General features: G+C 43.9%; 1 protein-coding gene across 4 annotated transcripts in view; it reads right to left on the minus strand.

Annotated features, from left to right (window-relative positions):
- Positions 1-8,148: 8,148 nt before the first annotated feature.
- MORC2 (MORC family CW-type zinc finger 2) overlaps positions 8,149-17,132 on the minus strand; it is a 248,790-nt gene continuing 239,806 nt past the window's right edge. For 2 of the 4 annotated variants that reach the window (XM_033954117.1, XM_033954120.1), the window contains exons 26-27: positions 16,098-16,217; positions 8,151-9,847 (exon numbers count right to left, since the gene is read on the minus strand). In XM_033954117.1, coding sequence (XP_033810008.1) covers positions 9,770-9,847; positions 16,098-16,217 — 198 coding nt within the window. In that variant the 3' untranslated portion in view covers positions 8,151-9,769. Of the gene's footprint in view, positions 9,848-16,097; positions 16,218-17,132 lie in introns of all 4 variants that reach the window. The other 2 variants (XM_033954118.1, XM_033954119.1) reach the window with 2 other exon arrangements.

Genomic DNA, 17,132 nt, shown 5'->3' on the forward strand with positions numbered 1-17,132 from the left:
CAGCTCTAGAAAAGTATTAGAACCCACAGAAAAACCAAAATCTGCACGCACAACAGCCACAATAACATCACAACAATAGACAGGGTGGGGGTCCTATACCAGTCTGGAGAGGCTACAAGAAAATAAATTAGCAGGTAAGAACCTAATTTATCCTTCTTTAACAACTCTCCAGACCAGTAAAGGTATCTTACAAGGACTTACCAAAGCAGTCCCCATCATAAGGGCTGGCACCAGAACACGCTCACCAAACACTGCATCCCAATGCACCTGAACGTCCACACGGTAGTGTCTGACAAAGGAAGACCAAAGAGCAGCTTTACAAATGTCCACCGGAGGCACTAGCGAAGACTCAGCCCAAGACGCCACCTAACCCCGAGTAGAATGAGCCTTGAGAAATTCCGAAACAGGCTTTTTCTGAAGAAGATATGCGAATGCAGTAGTCTCTGTGATCCAACGCACAATGGTAGCCTTGGAAGCGCCATCTCCCTTACAAGGACTGGCAAGGACAGAGATGATCTGATTTCCTGAACTCCTGGGTCCTCTGCATATAAGAGTGAAGAAACTGACATACATCAAGCTTGCGCAACTGTTTCTGCTCAGAAGATCCCTCCCGTCTACCCAACACCGGGAGTACCGCTGCCTGATTGACATGAAAAGGAGAAAGACATGAAAAGGAGAAACTACCTTTGGCAGTAAGGAAGGAACAGTCCTCAATATCTGCTCCCTAGAAAACTCCAAGAAGGGAGACCTACAAGAGAGCCTGCAGCTTCGAAACACATCTAGCAGAAGTAATAGCCACCAAGAAGTCCGCTTTAAGAGTAAGGTCCTTCAAAGAGCAGGCGCCCAAAGGCTCAAAAGGGGAACAGACATCAAGAAGCAAATGACATCAAGAATGGCAGACAGCCGCTGTCCCCGTAACAACCCACGAAAGGCTGAAAAGGCCACCAGCTGAACCCAGAGTGAAGATCAAGCCAGGCCCTGTCCAGGCCATCCTGCAAGAACTCCAAGATGTTAGGCAGGGAAGCACGAAAAGAGACCAATCCACGTGCCCCACACCAGTCCTCAAAGATACACCAAACCAGGGACCCCCAAGAGGGTGGAGATCACTTTATCTGAATACCCCTTCTTACCTAGGCATTCCCTTTTAAGAGCCAAGCCGTAAGACAAAAGGGACCCAGATCGAACATGGGAATGGGGCCCTGAGACAGAAGATCAGGCGAAAGAGGAAGAGGATCCGACACTAGATGCCACAACAGATCCGCATACCACGGACATCAAGGCTAATCCGGAACCACCAGGCCCGGGTGACAAACAATGCGGGGTAGAACTCTGGCCACTAATGGCCACGGAGGGAATACATACAACAGCCCCGCCGTTGGCCATGGTTGAACCAGAGCATCCATGCCCTTGGCCATCTCTGCAATGACTGTAGATGCGGGGTGTTTTGACATTGACACTTATGTCCATCAGGTCCATGAGGGGCTGACCCCAAGACTGCACTAACAACTGAAAGGCCACACGGCTTAGACACCACTCTCCAGGATCTAGTACGTGACAACTGAGGAAGTCAGCTTGAACATTCTCCACTCCAGCTATGTGGGAGGCTGAGATGTCCTGAAGGTAAGACTCTGCCCAGACCATGAGCAGAGCCACATTCTGTGCTACCTGAGTGCTCTTGGTGCCCCCCTGACAATTGACATAGGCCACCGCTGTGGCACTAACAGAACCCTGACTTGCCCGTCAAGAAAGGAGCAGAAGGCTAACAGCACTAGACAGACTGCTCTGGTCTCCAAAATATTGATCAATCAGGACCAGGTGCCCTGAACTGAGTGACCTAGACATTGTGCTTCCCAACCGAGAAGACTGGCATCATGAGAAGCACCATCCACTGTGGCTAATCCAGACTCGTACCTTGAAGAAGATGGGAAGGTCTGGAGCCACCAACAAAGACTGCAGTGCACCAAGCCCCACAGAGGAACAGGGAGATCCAGACTGTGCCTCTGGGGCAACCAACTCCGAAGCACAGCATATTGAAGAGGATGCATGTGGGCCTGCGCCCACCTCACTACGTCTAGGGAAGCTGCCATCGACCCCAAGACTTGGAGGAAATCCTGCACCCAAGGTCACTGGGACGCCATAAGCAGGTGAATCTGAGATTGCAATTTGCTTACCCGGGCCTCTGGGAGGAAGACCTCCCCCAAGGAGATGTCTAACAACCCCAAGGTACTCCAGATGCTAAGATGGGGCTAACCGACTTTGGAAAGGTTGACCACCCATCCCAGCAACTGCAGAAACTCCACCACCCGAGCCATGACCTGGGTGCTCTCCTGAAACAACTTCGCCCAAACCAGTCGTCTAGGTAGGGATGCACCAGAATGCCCTGTCCGCAAGGGCACCATGACGACCACCATAACCTTGGTGAACATCCGGGGAGCCGTGGCCAGACCAAAAGGAAGCACACAGAACTGATTGTGCTGATCCAAGATCGCAAAGTGAAGGACACGCTGATGGGAGGCTCGAAATGGAACATGCAAGTAGGCCTTCGTCAGATCGAAAGAAGTCAGATACTCCCCCGGCTGAACCACTGTGTCTTCATGCGAAAAGAGGGAATTTTGAGAGCCCTGTTGACCCCACAAAGCAAATTGAGTACCTGCCAGTGACACACTCCTGAGGGGGTACTGGAACAACTGCTTTGAGATCTAGCAAGAGCTGAAGGGTCTGGCGAAAAGCCTGCATTTTCCAGGCCGCTTGACACGGAGAAGCTAGAAAAGATCTGACAGAGAGCGGGCAAACTCCAGAGCATATTCATCCCGCACCACCTCCAGGACCCACTGATCGGATATGATCGCGGCCCATTTGGGGAAAAAAACTTGCGCAGCCGGGCATCCACTGAAACCAGAGGGAGCGCCGGCAAGGAGTCATTGGGCAGGACGGGCAGCGGGGGAACCGGCGGAGGGATTCCCAGCCCCCCAATGGGCCCCCTGAAAGGACTGCATGCGCTGATAAAAATGACCCCGAGAAAACCCTGAAGCCGGGAAAGGAGCAGGGCCGTGGAACTCTTGCAGACGCCCCCGGCAGTGCCACCTCAAGCTGCTGGGTGGGCATGGTCCTCAGGCAGGCGGGGCACTTTATAGTCTGTCAGAGGCTGAACCAACTTATCCAAATCCTCTTCAAATAAGACCCCCGAAAGGGAAATTTAGTGAGTTTAGTTTTGGACGCAGCATCCGCTGACCAAATGCGAAGCCACAAGGTATGACATGCCACTCCAAAACCCATAGACATGGCAGACATCTGCACCAGTCAGATTCATGATTCAGGACACGCTCGGGCCACCGAAAAATGGCACAAGCCATCAGCTCCAAGGTCGAGACATCAAAATTCTGTTTAAAAATGTGCTCTAACTTACACTTCTCAGAGTCCCGTAAGGCAGAACTGCCCTCAACAGGCACAATATGCTGCTTAGCAAACGCTGAGACCACCGTATCCACCACTGGCAACTTCAAGGTATCCCTATCCCCCGCCGGGATGGGATACAAACAAGCCATGGTGCACGCTAACCAAAAACAGCAGCTCTGGTATATTCCACTGCACCATTTATTTATTTAATTCAATTTCTATCCTGTCCTCAGAACTGGTTACAAGCAAACATTCACAGTGGAATACATTTGGACAGTACAAAGACAACTTAAGTATGGGTCAGGAATGGCAAGGAGGGTGCAGAAAGGAGGTGGAAATAAGGGATGATTGCAGTTGGAATTTCAGTTGAAGAGGGTCTTTACCACTTTCCGGAAGGTCATCAAAGAGTTCTGTAGTCTAATTTGCAGGGGGAGTTGGTTCCAGAGATGGGGGAAGGAAATGGCTGTTGGAGTGCTTGTGGGCAGTTTCTGACAGGATGGACCTTCCTGGGGGGATGCAGAGGAGGCGGGTGGGGGTATACAGGATTAGCTTGGATCCTATGTAGGCTGGGGTGCTGGCATAGATTCTTTTATGTGCTATTACCAGGGCCTTGAATGCACAGCATTGGTTAATTGGTAGCCAGTGCTCTGCGCAGAGGGCTGGGGTCGTAGTAGTTGAGGTTGATAGGAGGCAAATTGCTGTGTTTTGTACACACTGGAGGCGTCCGAGATCTTTTTTGGTCACTCCATTAAAGAGGGAGTTACAGTAATCCATCCTGGAGAGAACATAGGCATAGAGGAGTTGGGCTAGGTCAGTTTTGGAGATGTAAGATTTGATCCTTCTCAATTGGTGGAGGTAATAGGAGGTGGAGACTTTGAGATATGTGGGGGGGATAGGTGGCCGTCTAATAATTAGTTACTCCTAGGCTGCGTACCTGATCTGCTGCTGTTAGTGAAGTGGAGTCCCACAATATCCCGAATAACCCGATGCATAGGAAAACAGAAGGAAGCAGCACGTATCCCCCTAAAAAGAGGGTTTCCCAAACGCGGGTTCTCCAGTGGTGCTTGTTCGAAACGCAGCACAGAGACCTGCTGAATCAAGTCTGGCAGCTCATCTCTCTGTAAAAGGCACACCACAGATGCCTCTTCAACGGAAAGCGGAAAACCCGCCACCCGCGGCCATCCTCTCGAGAGGATCCTGGAATTCCTCAAAAGGGTCCAGGTACTCAGCCTGGCTGACATGCTCCTCCGACCACAAATCCTCATCCCAAGCCACCCTCGGGCGCTTAGATGAGGGAGAAAGAGGGGACACCAAAGGTGTAGAGGGAGGCAAAGCCACAGGAGATGCAGAGGGACATCCCCTGTGTGCACATGGGACTCCCAGCCACCTGAAAATAGGCTCCGCACAAAGCAAAAATTAAATCAGAGGAACCCCCCCCCCCGGGGTCCCATGGGATTCCCTGCCGTAGTAGGGGGACTCAGCAGAAACCTGCCTGTTTTTCCAATACAGGGGGAAGGTCACCTGAGGTTGCAGACAAAATGGAGGGGCCTGCCTGTAAATATGGCGAAGTTCCTGCCAAAAACAGCCCCTTCAGGGCTTGTAGTGGCTGGGAAGCCTGAACTGTCCCAGCCGCTAAAGCAGGCAAGCCGGCATCAGCTGTTAAAGAAACAGCTGAGATGGAATCCCTCTGTGGGCAGTGGAGGAGGACCGGGCTTCCCCACTGCTCCCTGCTGACAAGGCTCCACCACCTCACCGGCCCAAACAGCTGTTTTCAGGCTAGCCGCTAGTGCCTCGCATCTGGACCAAATTGAGCTAGAAGAAAAAGTGCCGGTTAGTTGAAAAATACAGTAAAATACAACAAATTTAAAGGGAAAGCAACCCTTCAGACCGGCACTACCTCAGGATTTTTTTTTTTTTATAGAACAGACTCCACTGGCTCTTAAAGCAATATGCCTTGCTTGAAATAGGAGGCAAGGCTTACAGCTGAGGCACCTCTTAAAAAATGTTGGGGAGAGGGAGGAACCAGCATGAGACCTGCCAGGTTTGACACCCCCGAGGTCGGATGGACCCCCAAACAGGGCCCACCCAAGCTCAATCCGCCACAAACATGGACCAGGATCCCTAAACAAATTCCAACAGCCCTACCAAAGGAAATGGGTATAGTTCTTCACACCTGCTGAGACTGAAAGACGACTGATAGGAATAGGGAAAGGCACCTATTATGTACTGTTCCACAGTTTTGTTTCAGTCTCCACCTGCTGGTCATGATGAGATATATACCTGCTTGTAAGATAACTTCTTTAGCAACTCTCCAGACCGGTATAGGTAAGTGTATTTATCACTGTACCTCAAAGTAAACAGACTGAGGCAAATAAAAACAAGCAACGTTAAGGTTCACCAGGTGAAATAAAGGCAAAAGGAACATACTGAAGACAAGTACAAATGATATTTATTGTAATGAAAGTGGAAGAAAATGTTAAATACAAATGGGGAGGCAGGGAGTGCAAAGGAAGGATAGTGTGAACATATCTTATCACTGCTAGCTTTACGTATTTTTATTATGGCTGGTGGTCACAGTAAATTGGTGTAGCTGTATTTTGTATCCTATCCCTTCCATAGACTAAGATGGTTAGGACAGATTAAAGTATTTTGTAGTGATGTGTTTTCTTATATGATGTAAACTGCTTTATATCCCCTACTGGGGAAATAAGGCAAGGTGTGTAACGAAAGCATATAATCAAGAATACATAAAAATAAAGACAAAATTAATCCACCCTCCACCACTCACTCTCTTAACTACCAGCAAACCCCAAACTACTCCCAAAGGGGTGACTATCTCAGGTTATGCCTTTGAATGAATCACTCCTCTGGTAGGAATAGCTTAAATGTCTCTCTCCTATCACCACCACCAAGGGATAGCTAGATCTAAAAGAATAATAATAATTAAAAAAAGCATATGCAGGCAGGCTTGGTCCCAGAATTCAGCAAAAGTAGCATCCTCTTCACTATAGCAGAAACAATCACCCTCAATGAGCTCTTGGCAGAGATGGAATAATCAGGAGATTGTGTGATAGTCCTACCTTTGTCACATACTGAACATCTCTGTTGTTTTTAGCCAGATTCAAAAATAAGGCAGAGCTGAAATCTATTTTGTAGGAAAACAACAACAAACAAGCAAACCAGCTGTATAGCCCATTTGAAAGAATCATCTATCACAAATTTAAAAAAAAATGTAAAGAACTCTACCAAATAAAAACTTCTTGAAAACTGCTCTGTGCTAGAAGGTTGCTTTGTACCTTCCTTCAATGGCAGACTCAGGTATGATAGAGGACTTGATGGGAAGCAGCTCTCTTCACTGTGAACCACCTAGAAGTCGCAAGAATATGGTGGTATAGAAAAAATAAAGTTATTATTATTATATGGCAGTGGATCTCAAATCCAGTTCAAGACATACCTAACCAGTCAGATTTTCACCATAATGAATAAACATAGAATGTAGGTAGTGCATACAAATTTCTCTCATGCATATTCATTGTAGTTACTCTGAAAATCTGACTCGACTGGATAGCTATGTCCTGCGAAGTCTATAAGGAAGTTATACTATGAAAGCACACTTGCCACTCCCACACTTTCTGATTTCTTCACCTCAGCTGGTGCCTTCTTATTTCTAAGCCACTGCTTCAATTCCTCAAAAATACATTAAGCAGAGGCTTTTACTCCGTCCTCAGAGCAGGATATCCTGAAAACCCAGACTAGGCTGACAAATCTCTTTTAGAGGGAGTGAAGCCAGCTCTCCCCATCACACAACTGCCTTTTACTTGGTTGCTGGCTCAGACCAGAGGTCCATCGTGCCCAGTAGTCCGCTCGTGCGGCGGCCCAATAGGTCCAGGACCTGTGTAGTAGTCCTATCTATACCCCTCTATCCCCTTTTCCTTCAGAAAACTGTCCCAATTCCTTCTTGAACCCTAATACCGTACTCTGTCCTATCACACCCTCTGGAAGCGCATTCCAGGTGTCCACCACCTGTTAAGTGAAGAAAAACTTCCTAGCATTGGTTTTGAATCTGTCCCCTTTCAACTTTCCAAATGCCCTCTCATTATTGTGGTTTTTGAAAGTTTGGAGAATCTGTCCCTCTCTACTTTCTCTATGTCCTTCATGATCTTGTAAGTCTATCATGTACCCTCTAATTCTCCTCTTCTCCAGGGAAAAGAGCCCCAGTTTCTCCAGTCTCTCAGTGTATGAAAGGTTTTCCATACCCTTTATCAGGCATGTCACTCTCTGAACCCTCTCGAGTATCGCCATATCCTTCTTAAGGTACGGCGACCAATATTGGATGTAGTACTCCAGATACGGACGCACCATCACCCAATACAATGGCAGGATAACTTCTTTCGTTCTGGTTGTAATACCCTTCTTGATTATACCTAGCATTCTATTCGCTCTCTTAGCGGCCACTGCACACTGTGCCGACGGCTTCATTGTCTTGTCCACTATTACCCCCAAGTCCCTTTCCTGGATATTCTCGCTCAATAACATCCCTCCCATCGTATAGCTGTACCTCGGGTTTCTGCTTCCTACTTGCAATACTTTACATTTCTCTACACTGAACTTCATCTGCCATCTTGTCGCCCACTCCCCTAGTTTGTTTAGGTCTCTTTGTAATTCTTCGCAGTCCTCTTTAGTCCGAGCACCACTAAATAGTTTGGTGTCGTCTGCACTTTGTCCCTGTTTCTATATCATTTATAAATATATTGAATAGCAGCGGACCAAGCACCGACCCCTGCGGAACATCACTCGCGACCCTTCTCCAGTCCGAGTAGTGGCCCTTTACTCCTACCCTCTGCTTCCTACCCGCCAACCAATCTCTGTATGTGCTTATGTTTTTCAAACTAATTTCACTGGATTTTAATTTGATCAAAATTATTTCAAGAGCTGCAACTGTCATAAACTGGGACACTGCTTCATCCTTCAGCTGCAGCTATCAGTCTCTCAGTCCCAGCTCCTACTATCCAGCAGTCCCTTTCAATCCATCTCCATCCTCAGCAGTTATTCCATTTTTCTTCTCTCATACTCCTCTTCCCCAACTTCTTAATTCTCATCTCCACTGGTTACTCTGCCCCAGTAATCTCTCCCTATTCCACTATCACAAGCCAAAGAGTGCTGCCCCTTCCTTCTCCCCTTATAAGAGCACATCTGTTTCAGGTCCTTTCATCCACAATCAAAAATTGGCCTTTCCTCCCACTCAAATAGTACGTCTTCCCCAGCCCCAGCACTTCACCCCCTTCCCTTGCAGCCAAAGACCAATGCTGAAACAGCAAATGCACAGTACCCGTACCACCTAGTGAAGTTCAGTGGAGAAGCTACATTACTGACATCTCCAATAGGAATCTCAAGTGATTCTGCTTGGTCTTTTGAAGGGCATATTTCATGAGAATAGCTTCTAATTCTTTTGCAAAAAGGGCCTTCAACTATGAAGAAGATACCAAGGTAGACAGAGCTCCACGGTGAACAACAAGTACAAACATAGTAGGATGGTTTTAGAAGGCTCCAGTAAATATTACATCATGGGTGTTGATTGTTGTTAGACATAATGAAGCAGCCAAGAATTTTAACAGTGAAAAGATACAAGTTGTTTGCCCTTGTGTCCATTTCTGTAAATACTGAAGGGGTACCAGCATTAAGAAAATTCACATTTAAAATACTGTGAAATAAGAATACTAACAGACGCTTGAAAAATAGAACAGATGTAAAAAAAACCCAAAAACAACAAAAAAACAAAAACGGAATCGTTATTGTAGAATGTAACCTGGCATTAAACCAGAATAGTGTAAACATGTTTATTCTCAAAAGTCAGAGATTTGAAGCACCTTTAATTACTTTCCCTAGAAAGTCTAGCAGCAAGAGAAAGTATTTGTGTTGGCAGGACGATAGATTCTGTAATAGCTGACTCTTCAGTTTCAGCTCCAGGATGAGATCTTGTTCACAGCTGTGACATGTTCAAACCTAATTGCACCCTATGAAAAGACCAATACTCCTTTTACAAAAGCCCCCAGCAAAACTAATACAGATCATCAGGCACTCGGTTTCCATTTCTTTTAAAAAATAAATATTTATAAACAAAGAATATTCCAAGAACTACAATGTTAAAACTTGCCTTGAAACAGCACAAAGGTCTTTCATATGTAAAAGTACAAGAACAGGTGTTACGTTAACACATCAATACTATCTTTTGTACAGCAAGATTGTCCATTCATACTTGCTCGATGTCGCTTCTGAACTCCTGATTCTTTGAGCCAAACACGAGTCCATGACATGGGTACTGGAGTGATTTTTCTCTGTCTCTTTGGGTTTCCAACCTTAATCCTTAACAATTTCAATCTGTAGAATCCCCTTTGGTGATCAGATCTTCAATATATGCATCTAACTCATCATCTGTGTTAATATCGATGTCCTAAACATAGGAAAGTAAATTATAATGGCAACACACCTCTTAAAACCACTCTTTTGAACTTAGCATTATTTAATTCCAGTTATTTGGGTACTTGACTCAGTACTGACAAACTATGAAATAAAGCACAGTTACTTACCATAACAGGTGTTATCCAGGGATAGCAAGCAGATATTCTTACTGATGGGGAGACCTGTTACGGACACTTCAAGAGCTTGAAAAAAGCTCTCGACGCCTGCACTGCGCATGCGCGAGTGCCTTTCCGCCCGATGGAGGCGCGTGGTCCCTCAGTTAAGATAAGTCAGTAAGAAGCCAACCCGGGGAGGTGGGTGAGTTGTGAGAATATCTGCCTGCTGTCCCTGGATAACACCTGTTACGGTAAGTAACTGTGCTTTATCCCAGGACAAGCAGGCAGCATATTCTCACCGATGGGTGACCTCCAAGCTAACAGAGATGGGATGGTGGGAGAGTTGGCCAAAGAAAACACAATTGAAAACAGAATGGCCGAAGTGCCCATCCCATCTGGAGAAAAAAACAGACAATAGTGAGAAGTGAAGGAATAAACTGAGGACCAGGTGGCAGCTGTACAAAGTTCCTTATTAATGTAACGAAAAGGAAAAAAACAAACTGCCAGAACTCAAATTTAAGGACTGAGACACGATATCCCCATGCCAAGCCAATCGGAGTAAAGGAGAACAAGAGGGAGGCAATCAGCCAAGTGAAAATTGTTCCCATGAATATAGGATGTCCAAACTGAGTTGAATCAAATGAAAAAGTTGGGATAAAAATAACTGTGGCTCCTACCTGAGTAAGAAGGAGGAGAAAAAACAGCTTATAGGACAAAAGAGAGAAAGCCAGGCTCCTCGTAGGAAAAAAACGAGGTGCAGAAAACAACACAGAAAGAAGAACTGACTGAGCGAAAAGAAAACAGTAGAAGATACTGTAGACATGAACACAGAATCACGTTGAGTTGATGAAAGCCTGATAAGGATGGAGCTGCTAGCAGGGCATGAAACTCACAGATCCCCCTGGAAGAGGTGAGAGACACAAGGAAAAACCATTGTACAGGAAAAAAACTCAAGTGGAACTGACGCCAGTGTTAAAAATGGTAGCAGCAACAATCAATAAAGAACCACAGGAATAGTCCAGAGGACAGAAGAAGGAATGAGATGTAGGTACACACAAGAAAAACCTCTGTCATGATCCTGTGAACCAGAGGAGAAGACAGAAAAATGTTGCTCCTCGACAGATCAAGGGAAAAAATGCAATAGCACTAAAAAGACTAGAAGCAACAAGGAAAAAATACCATCGGTAGGAAGGTGGAAAAAAGCAGAGAAAAAGACACCAGGAAAGAAAATGAAACCACTCTTGATAACAACAAGGGCAAGTGGCTGGTGTCCTGGCAGAAGTCAGCAAACGGGCTGAGAAAGATGTAATGAGACGGACGCAGCCCAAAGAAAAGAAACCAATGAAGATTGGAAGACATCAAAGATTGCTGAGTTGAAGTGAACCGAGCAGGAGAATGAAAAGAGAGGGCTCCCTAAAATTTGAGTGGACGAAGGGAAAACCCATGTTGACTGGGTCACCATACATCAATAGCACTCGAGAGCTTGATGAAAAAAGGTGAACAGGAGAAGAAGCGAAGGGAATGCATAGGAAAAATATGCTCGCCCAATCCAGGAGAAAAAATAACTGTATTAGACGAAGAAAAAACATGGAGTAAAAGAAGAAAAGAATCCTGCTGAAAATGGCTGCTACGAAATTCAGCTTTTTATGAATAGCAGCAAAAGCGGATGGCCAATCGCCTCCAAGGTCACAAAAACAGGGCCACCTGAGATAACCAAAGAGAGCCCTAGACTCCTTACTCAAGTACATGTAGAGTAAAACCCCGGAATTGGCTGTGCAAGGAAGGAGGACTTGAGGACAGTAGATGATGAAAATCATGAAGTCCTAAAATTTCTGCAGAAAAATGAGTAAAAATCTGATGCCTTACAGTCGAAAGACCCTGAGATTGAAGAATCCCTATAGGAACCCACCAGGCAGAAAATAAATGCAACAAACATGAAGACCAAGCAAGAAGGCAACAATGAAAAAAGGGGACCTCCTTAGAAACTAGAGGAGATCAAATATACACATGCGTGGAGACAAAAACCCTCGCCTGGTACCACTAGAAAACAAAAGACCACCGAGGAGTACAAAAATGTAGTCTGACTCGTGGCAGAGCAGAACCAGGAGGATGCCTGTTGGTCAGAAGAAACAACATATGTAGGATTGAAAACAATCTGAAAAAAGAAACACTCTCAACGGAGTGGAGTAAAGGTACCCCAAAGAAACACAGCCATTAATATGGTTACGGAAAATGAAAAGCTAAAGAAAATGAGATGGGTGAGAAAAAGCGTCTAAACCATCTCTCAGATAAAAAACAACTGGGGAAAAAAATGGAAAAAGAAGGCGGCCTTGTAATCGAATAGATGTGGCCAGAACAAGCAAACACCCTCTGAATAATCTGGGAGGAAAAAACTCCAAATTGGTAAGAAGAAAGGGTGAGAAACACAGCTCGAAAGCGGCTGCCCGGAAAATCAGGAAGCAGAGCCATGAGGTCTGAGATCCAGAAAAAACACAGACATCCAGAGTCCTTGACAATGAAGAGAAAGAAGGGAAAAGTTTCTCTAACTCCAGAAATCGAAGAAAAACAGGAAGTACTGCTTAAGATCCTCCGTAGACTCTCAACAGAAAACAGAGTCTAAGAGCAGGGTGAAAAGATTAAGTGAAGAAAGCTTCCACATGAATAGAATTCAGAGCCAGGCTTGTAGAAATACATGAAGGTAGAAAAGACAGTCGCCGTGAAAGAGAAAACTACTACACAGAAGCGGCCAGAAAACTCACCATGCCATAATGTAGAGGAAACGTTTTAGCACAGCCCCAGGAACATCTCCCTAAAACAGACACATGCAATAACCTGTCGTGTGGAGGAATGATAAAAACAGACACTCAGATGCAAACCAGATCCGTAAAACATAGAGCTCAAATTGAAAAACGGCCACATGGAATGTGAACTCAAATGTATGCCAAGGAAAACCAGATAAACAAAATAGATAAGGGAAGATAAATCTATTAAATATATGAAATAATCAAATCATCAAAACTAACACCATTCAATACTAAAATGAAAGCCACTATAGCATCTAATGTAAGAAGTCTGAATCAAAATATTATCATGAATATTCAAATTACGATTGAAATTAAGTCATAGTCCTGATTGAATATTTAAATATTTAAAGAAAACTGTGGTGGACATATCAGAAATTATACAGACTTCAATCTTTGGAACCTCTTATGATGTATACCATTTCAAGTTCCTGTCTTGTATATTGTTATAATCATTTATGTCCACCACCTCCTACCGATGAAAAATCTTTTAATATATTAATTATATTTATTACATTTAATAATTATAGTTAGGTTATTGAATTTACTATTGTAATGAACAGTAATCTTAAATACTTTTAAAATGTTAAATAATAACCGCATGTATGTGAAAAGAATAGATTATAATTTCATTTTAAATTTCTATTAAATTACACTACAATAAATATATGAACTTGAGTCTAAAGTGTATGTGCATAAAGCCTAATTAATTAATTGAATGATTGTGACCATGTATAAGACTTCGTTTCAAAATGATTCGGGCGTCAAGCCAGTTTAGTTTGCTCATTGTTTCTGTTCGAGTATTTTTGCGTTAAGAATGCCTATTTAGGGCCAATGTAGCGTATGCTTGTTTAAGATCAAGTTTTTTTCTTTTGTAAGGCAGCGTTGGTCTCAAATCTTCCCCCGAAGAAGACCCGTGTTCGGGTTGAAATGCCCATATAAGATAAAGGCGTCGGGAGTTTTTTCATCATATCAACGTTGATGGTGGCAGGTTCCACCACACAACAAGCTAAGTGTTGCCTTTCCAATAAGGATTAGTTATATTGCATATAATTTATTCAATCACATTTTCTAAAAGGATTTGAGTACATGCATGTTTTAGGAATATATTTTTAGTTTTATTTATACACAGTGATCATGTCACAATCATTCAATTAATTAATTAGGTTTAATGCACATATACTTCATGCACTTTAGACTCAAGTTCATATATTTATTGTAGTGTAATTTAATAGAAATTTAAAATGAAATTATAATCTAGTCTTTTCACATACATGTGGTTGTTTATTATTTGACATTTTAAAATAATTTAAAATTAGTGTTCATTACAATAGTAAATTCAATAAACTAACTATAATTATTAAATATAATAAATATAATTAATATATTAAAAGATTTTTCATCGGTAGGAGGTGGTGGACATAAATGATTATAACAATATACAAGATAGGAACTTGAAATGGTATACATCATAAGAGGTTCCAAAGATTGAAGTCTGTATAATTTCTGATATGTCCACCACAGTTTTCTTTAAATATTTAAATATTCAATCAGGACTATGACTTAATTTCAATCGTAATTTGAATATTCATATTTTGTTTCAGACTTCTTACATTAGATTCTATGTGGCTTTCATTTTAGTATTGAATGGTGTTAAGTTTTGATGATTTGATTATTTCATATATTTAATAGATTTATCTTCCTTTATCTATTTTGTTTACATTTATAGGGTTGATACATGGTTAAGGCCTTTCTATATAATACTGTTCAAGGAAAACCAGGTAGGAGGAGAGGAATGTAGGAAGCCCATCTGGCTAACCGGTCCCCAGCCCTGTCCACTCTGCCCAGAAAGATAGAGGCGTATATACAGGCCATAAGGAAGAACTCCACCAGGAAGGAAACAAGAACACATGTGAAATGTTTCATAAGGCGTGTCACCAAAAGGCCCCCTAGAAATCAATGAAGGGAAACAAACCACCCTTGAGGAGCAAGTAGAAGGAAGGAAAATAAATTCCGTAGGGAAAGAAATGACTGTACAAAATCAACTCTTAAAGGAATGCAAGTTACAGAAAAATCTCTAATGGATCTGTAAAAAACGATGTCGTGCAAGTATGAAAGCTTTGTGAACTCTACTCAAGGGGAAAAAAGCATATTCGATGCAGAAACACCCACCACTTCATAGAGAGATGGGGCACAGTCCCAAAAGACACCCCAAGCCTCTCAACCAGTCAAAACCAAGACCAGCAAGGAGTCGATGTCGAAGGCCAAATACAGCTTGAAAACTGCAAAGCGTTTCCATATTGGAACAACACCGACACCGGTAACTGCAACTACAACTGGTGTCATGGGATAGGAGTCAACAAAAGCAGAGAAGACTCAAATGAAAATGTCCCCAGAAGTAAAAAACTGAACCAGGCAGGACTAGAATAGATGGTGTCGACAGGGCGTAGAACCCAAACAACTGGATCACCATTGAGCATGGTGATGTCAAGAAAGTCCGACATCGACCTGGATGTCGATATGGGCTGCAATATCGAGCAGGGAGGTCAACACCAATATAAAACGTCAACATCACTCCCAGGGACAGTGAAAACATGCCAATGTGGACTGAAATCGTGGGTATGAAAGAAACACTGTTAAAAAGGGAGAACCCGTACCGATGGATACAACGCCGGTACCAAGGATCAACACTCCCGAGATGAAGAAAGCCGGTACTAAGGCACACAGCACCACCGGAGCAGATGAGAAAGGACACCGGTACCATTGGTGTATGACCAGTACCTGGCGTCATGATACCATGATAGCAAGTAGAGAAAAAAAGAACACCGGTACCATTGGTCCAATACCGGTACCGACGGTGTCATTGTCAAGGAAGAAGGAAAAAAAACACCGGTACCATTGGTCCAATACCGGTACCGACGGTGTCATTGTCAAGGAGACAGAAAAACACACCAGTACCGTTGATCCATGATCGGTACCCATAGTGTTGGTCCAGAATAGAAAGAAAAAGCACCAGCACCCAAGGTCCATGATCTGTACCATCGATGCTGCTCCCGGAGGAGAAAGAAAGAAAGAACACCAGTACCCATGGTCCGTGACTGGTACCCATAGGTGTGGCTCCAGAAGAAAAGAAAAGAACACCGGTACTCTTGTCTCAAGATCAGTACCATCGGTGTCGCTCCACGCTTCCAAGATGAACATGCCTATATCAAGACAGTCATCAACATTGAAACAGAGGCAGAGAGAGAACTGAAAAAAGATTGGCAGGACTTGACTCACTGCTACAATGACCAAGGCACTATTACAAGACCTAAAACCAACTTACCGAAAGAAGAAGCACCACAGACGGTGCGGACTGGAGAATCGGTGCCGGAAGGATGCTGGGTACTGTATCATCGACGTCGACTGGTGCCGGATTCTTGACGGCGTCGACAGGAAATGGCTTCTGGAGAAAACACATGAAAATGCGCTGAAGAGGAAAAAAGCAAGGGAAGAAAAAACCAGCAAGGCCGGGACCCGAAATTGCTAAAATAATAGGAGGATGTCAGTGAAGACAAGTTCCACCACAAAATAACCGCGTGGAGGAAGATTGGGCAGGAAAAACCAGCCCAGGACAAGAGCCATGCAGAGGAGAGGCAAGAAAATGGCGATCCATAAGGCCTAACCGATAACGAAAGAAAAAATAAAGTTAAATGGAATTTTTTTTTTTTTCTTTTAGTGTAAAAGGAACTTATAAAAGAAATGAAAGAAGAAACTGACAAAAAGTCAGTAAAACGCGAGAGCGGGAAGGCAGCGAAAAGAAAAAATTTTCAACAGCTGTTGAAACGCGACTTCTTAGCTCTGGAAACTAAGAAACTGAGGGACCGCATGCCTCCATCGGGCAGGAAGGCACTCACACATGCGCGGGCGTCAAGAGCTTTTTTCTAGCTCTTGAAGTGTCCATACTGGGGCTCCGTGGTAACGTCACCCATCAGTGAGACTATGCTGCCTGCTTGTCCTGGGATAATGCTAATTATGCCACCACATTAAGAGAACCTAATACTGCAGAAATCTTAACAGAAAATTTTGCATTAGTAAAGACACTAACTTGCTTACCTGTAATTGCTGTTCTCTGTGGACAGTACGATTAGCAGTCCAAATGTGGGATGGCCTAACAGTGTTAGCTCTTTGACTCTGCACATATGCAGTAAGCTTTGCCCCAAATATCTTTCAGTAAAGCCCCTTCAATCTATGACAAAGCTATGGACAAGCAGAATACAGAGGTGATTAATGTTCCCTTACCCCTTCCCTCCAGAGTTTAATCTTGCTATCCATAAAGACCACCACTTGTTTCTCCATGCATAAAGAGTTCAAGATATGG

Source organism: Geotrypetes seraphini, chromosome 8 (genome assembly GCF_902459505.1).
Source record: "Geotrypetes seraphini chromosome 8, aGeoSer1.1, whole genome shotgun sequence".
NCBI lineage: Eukaryota > Metazoa > Chordata > Amphibia > Gymnophiona > Dermophiidae > Geotrypetes > Geotrypetes seraphini.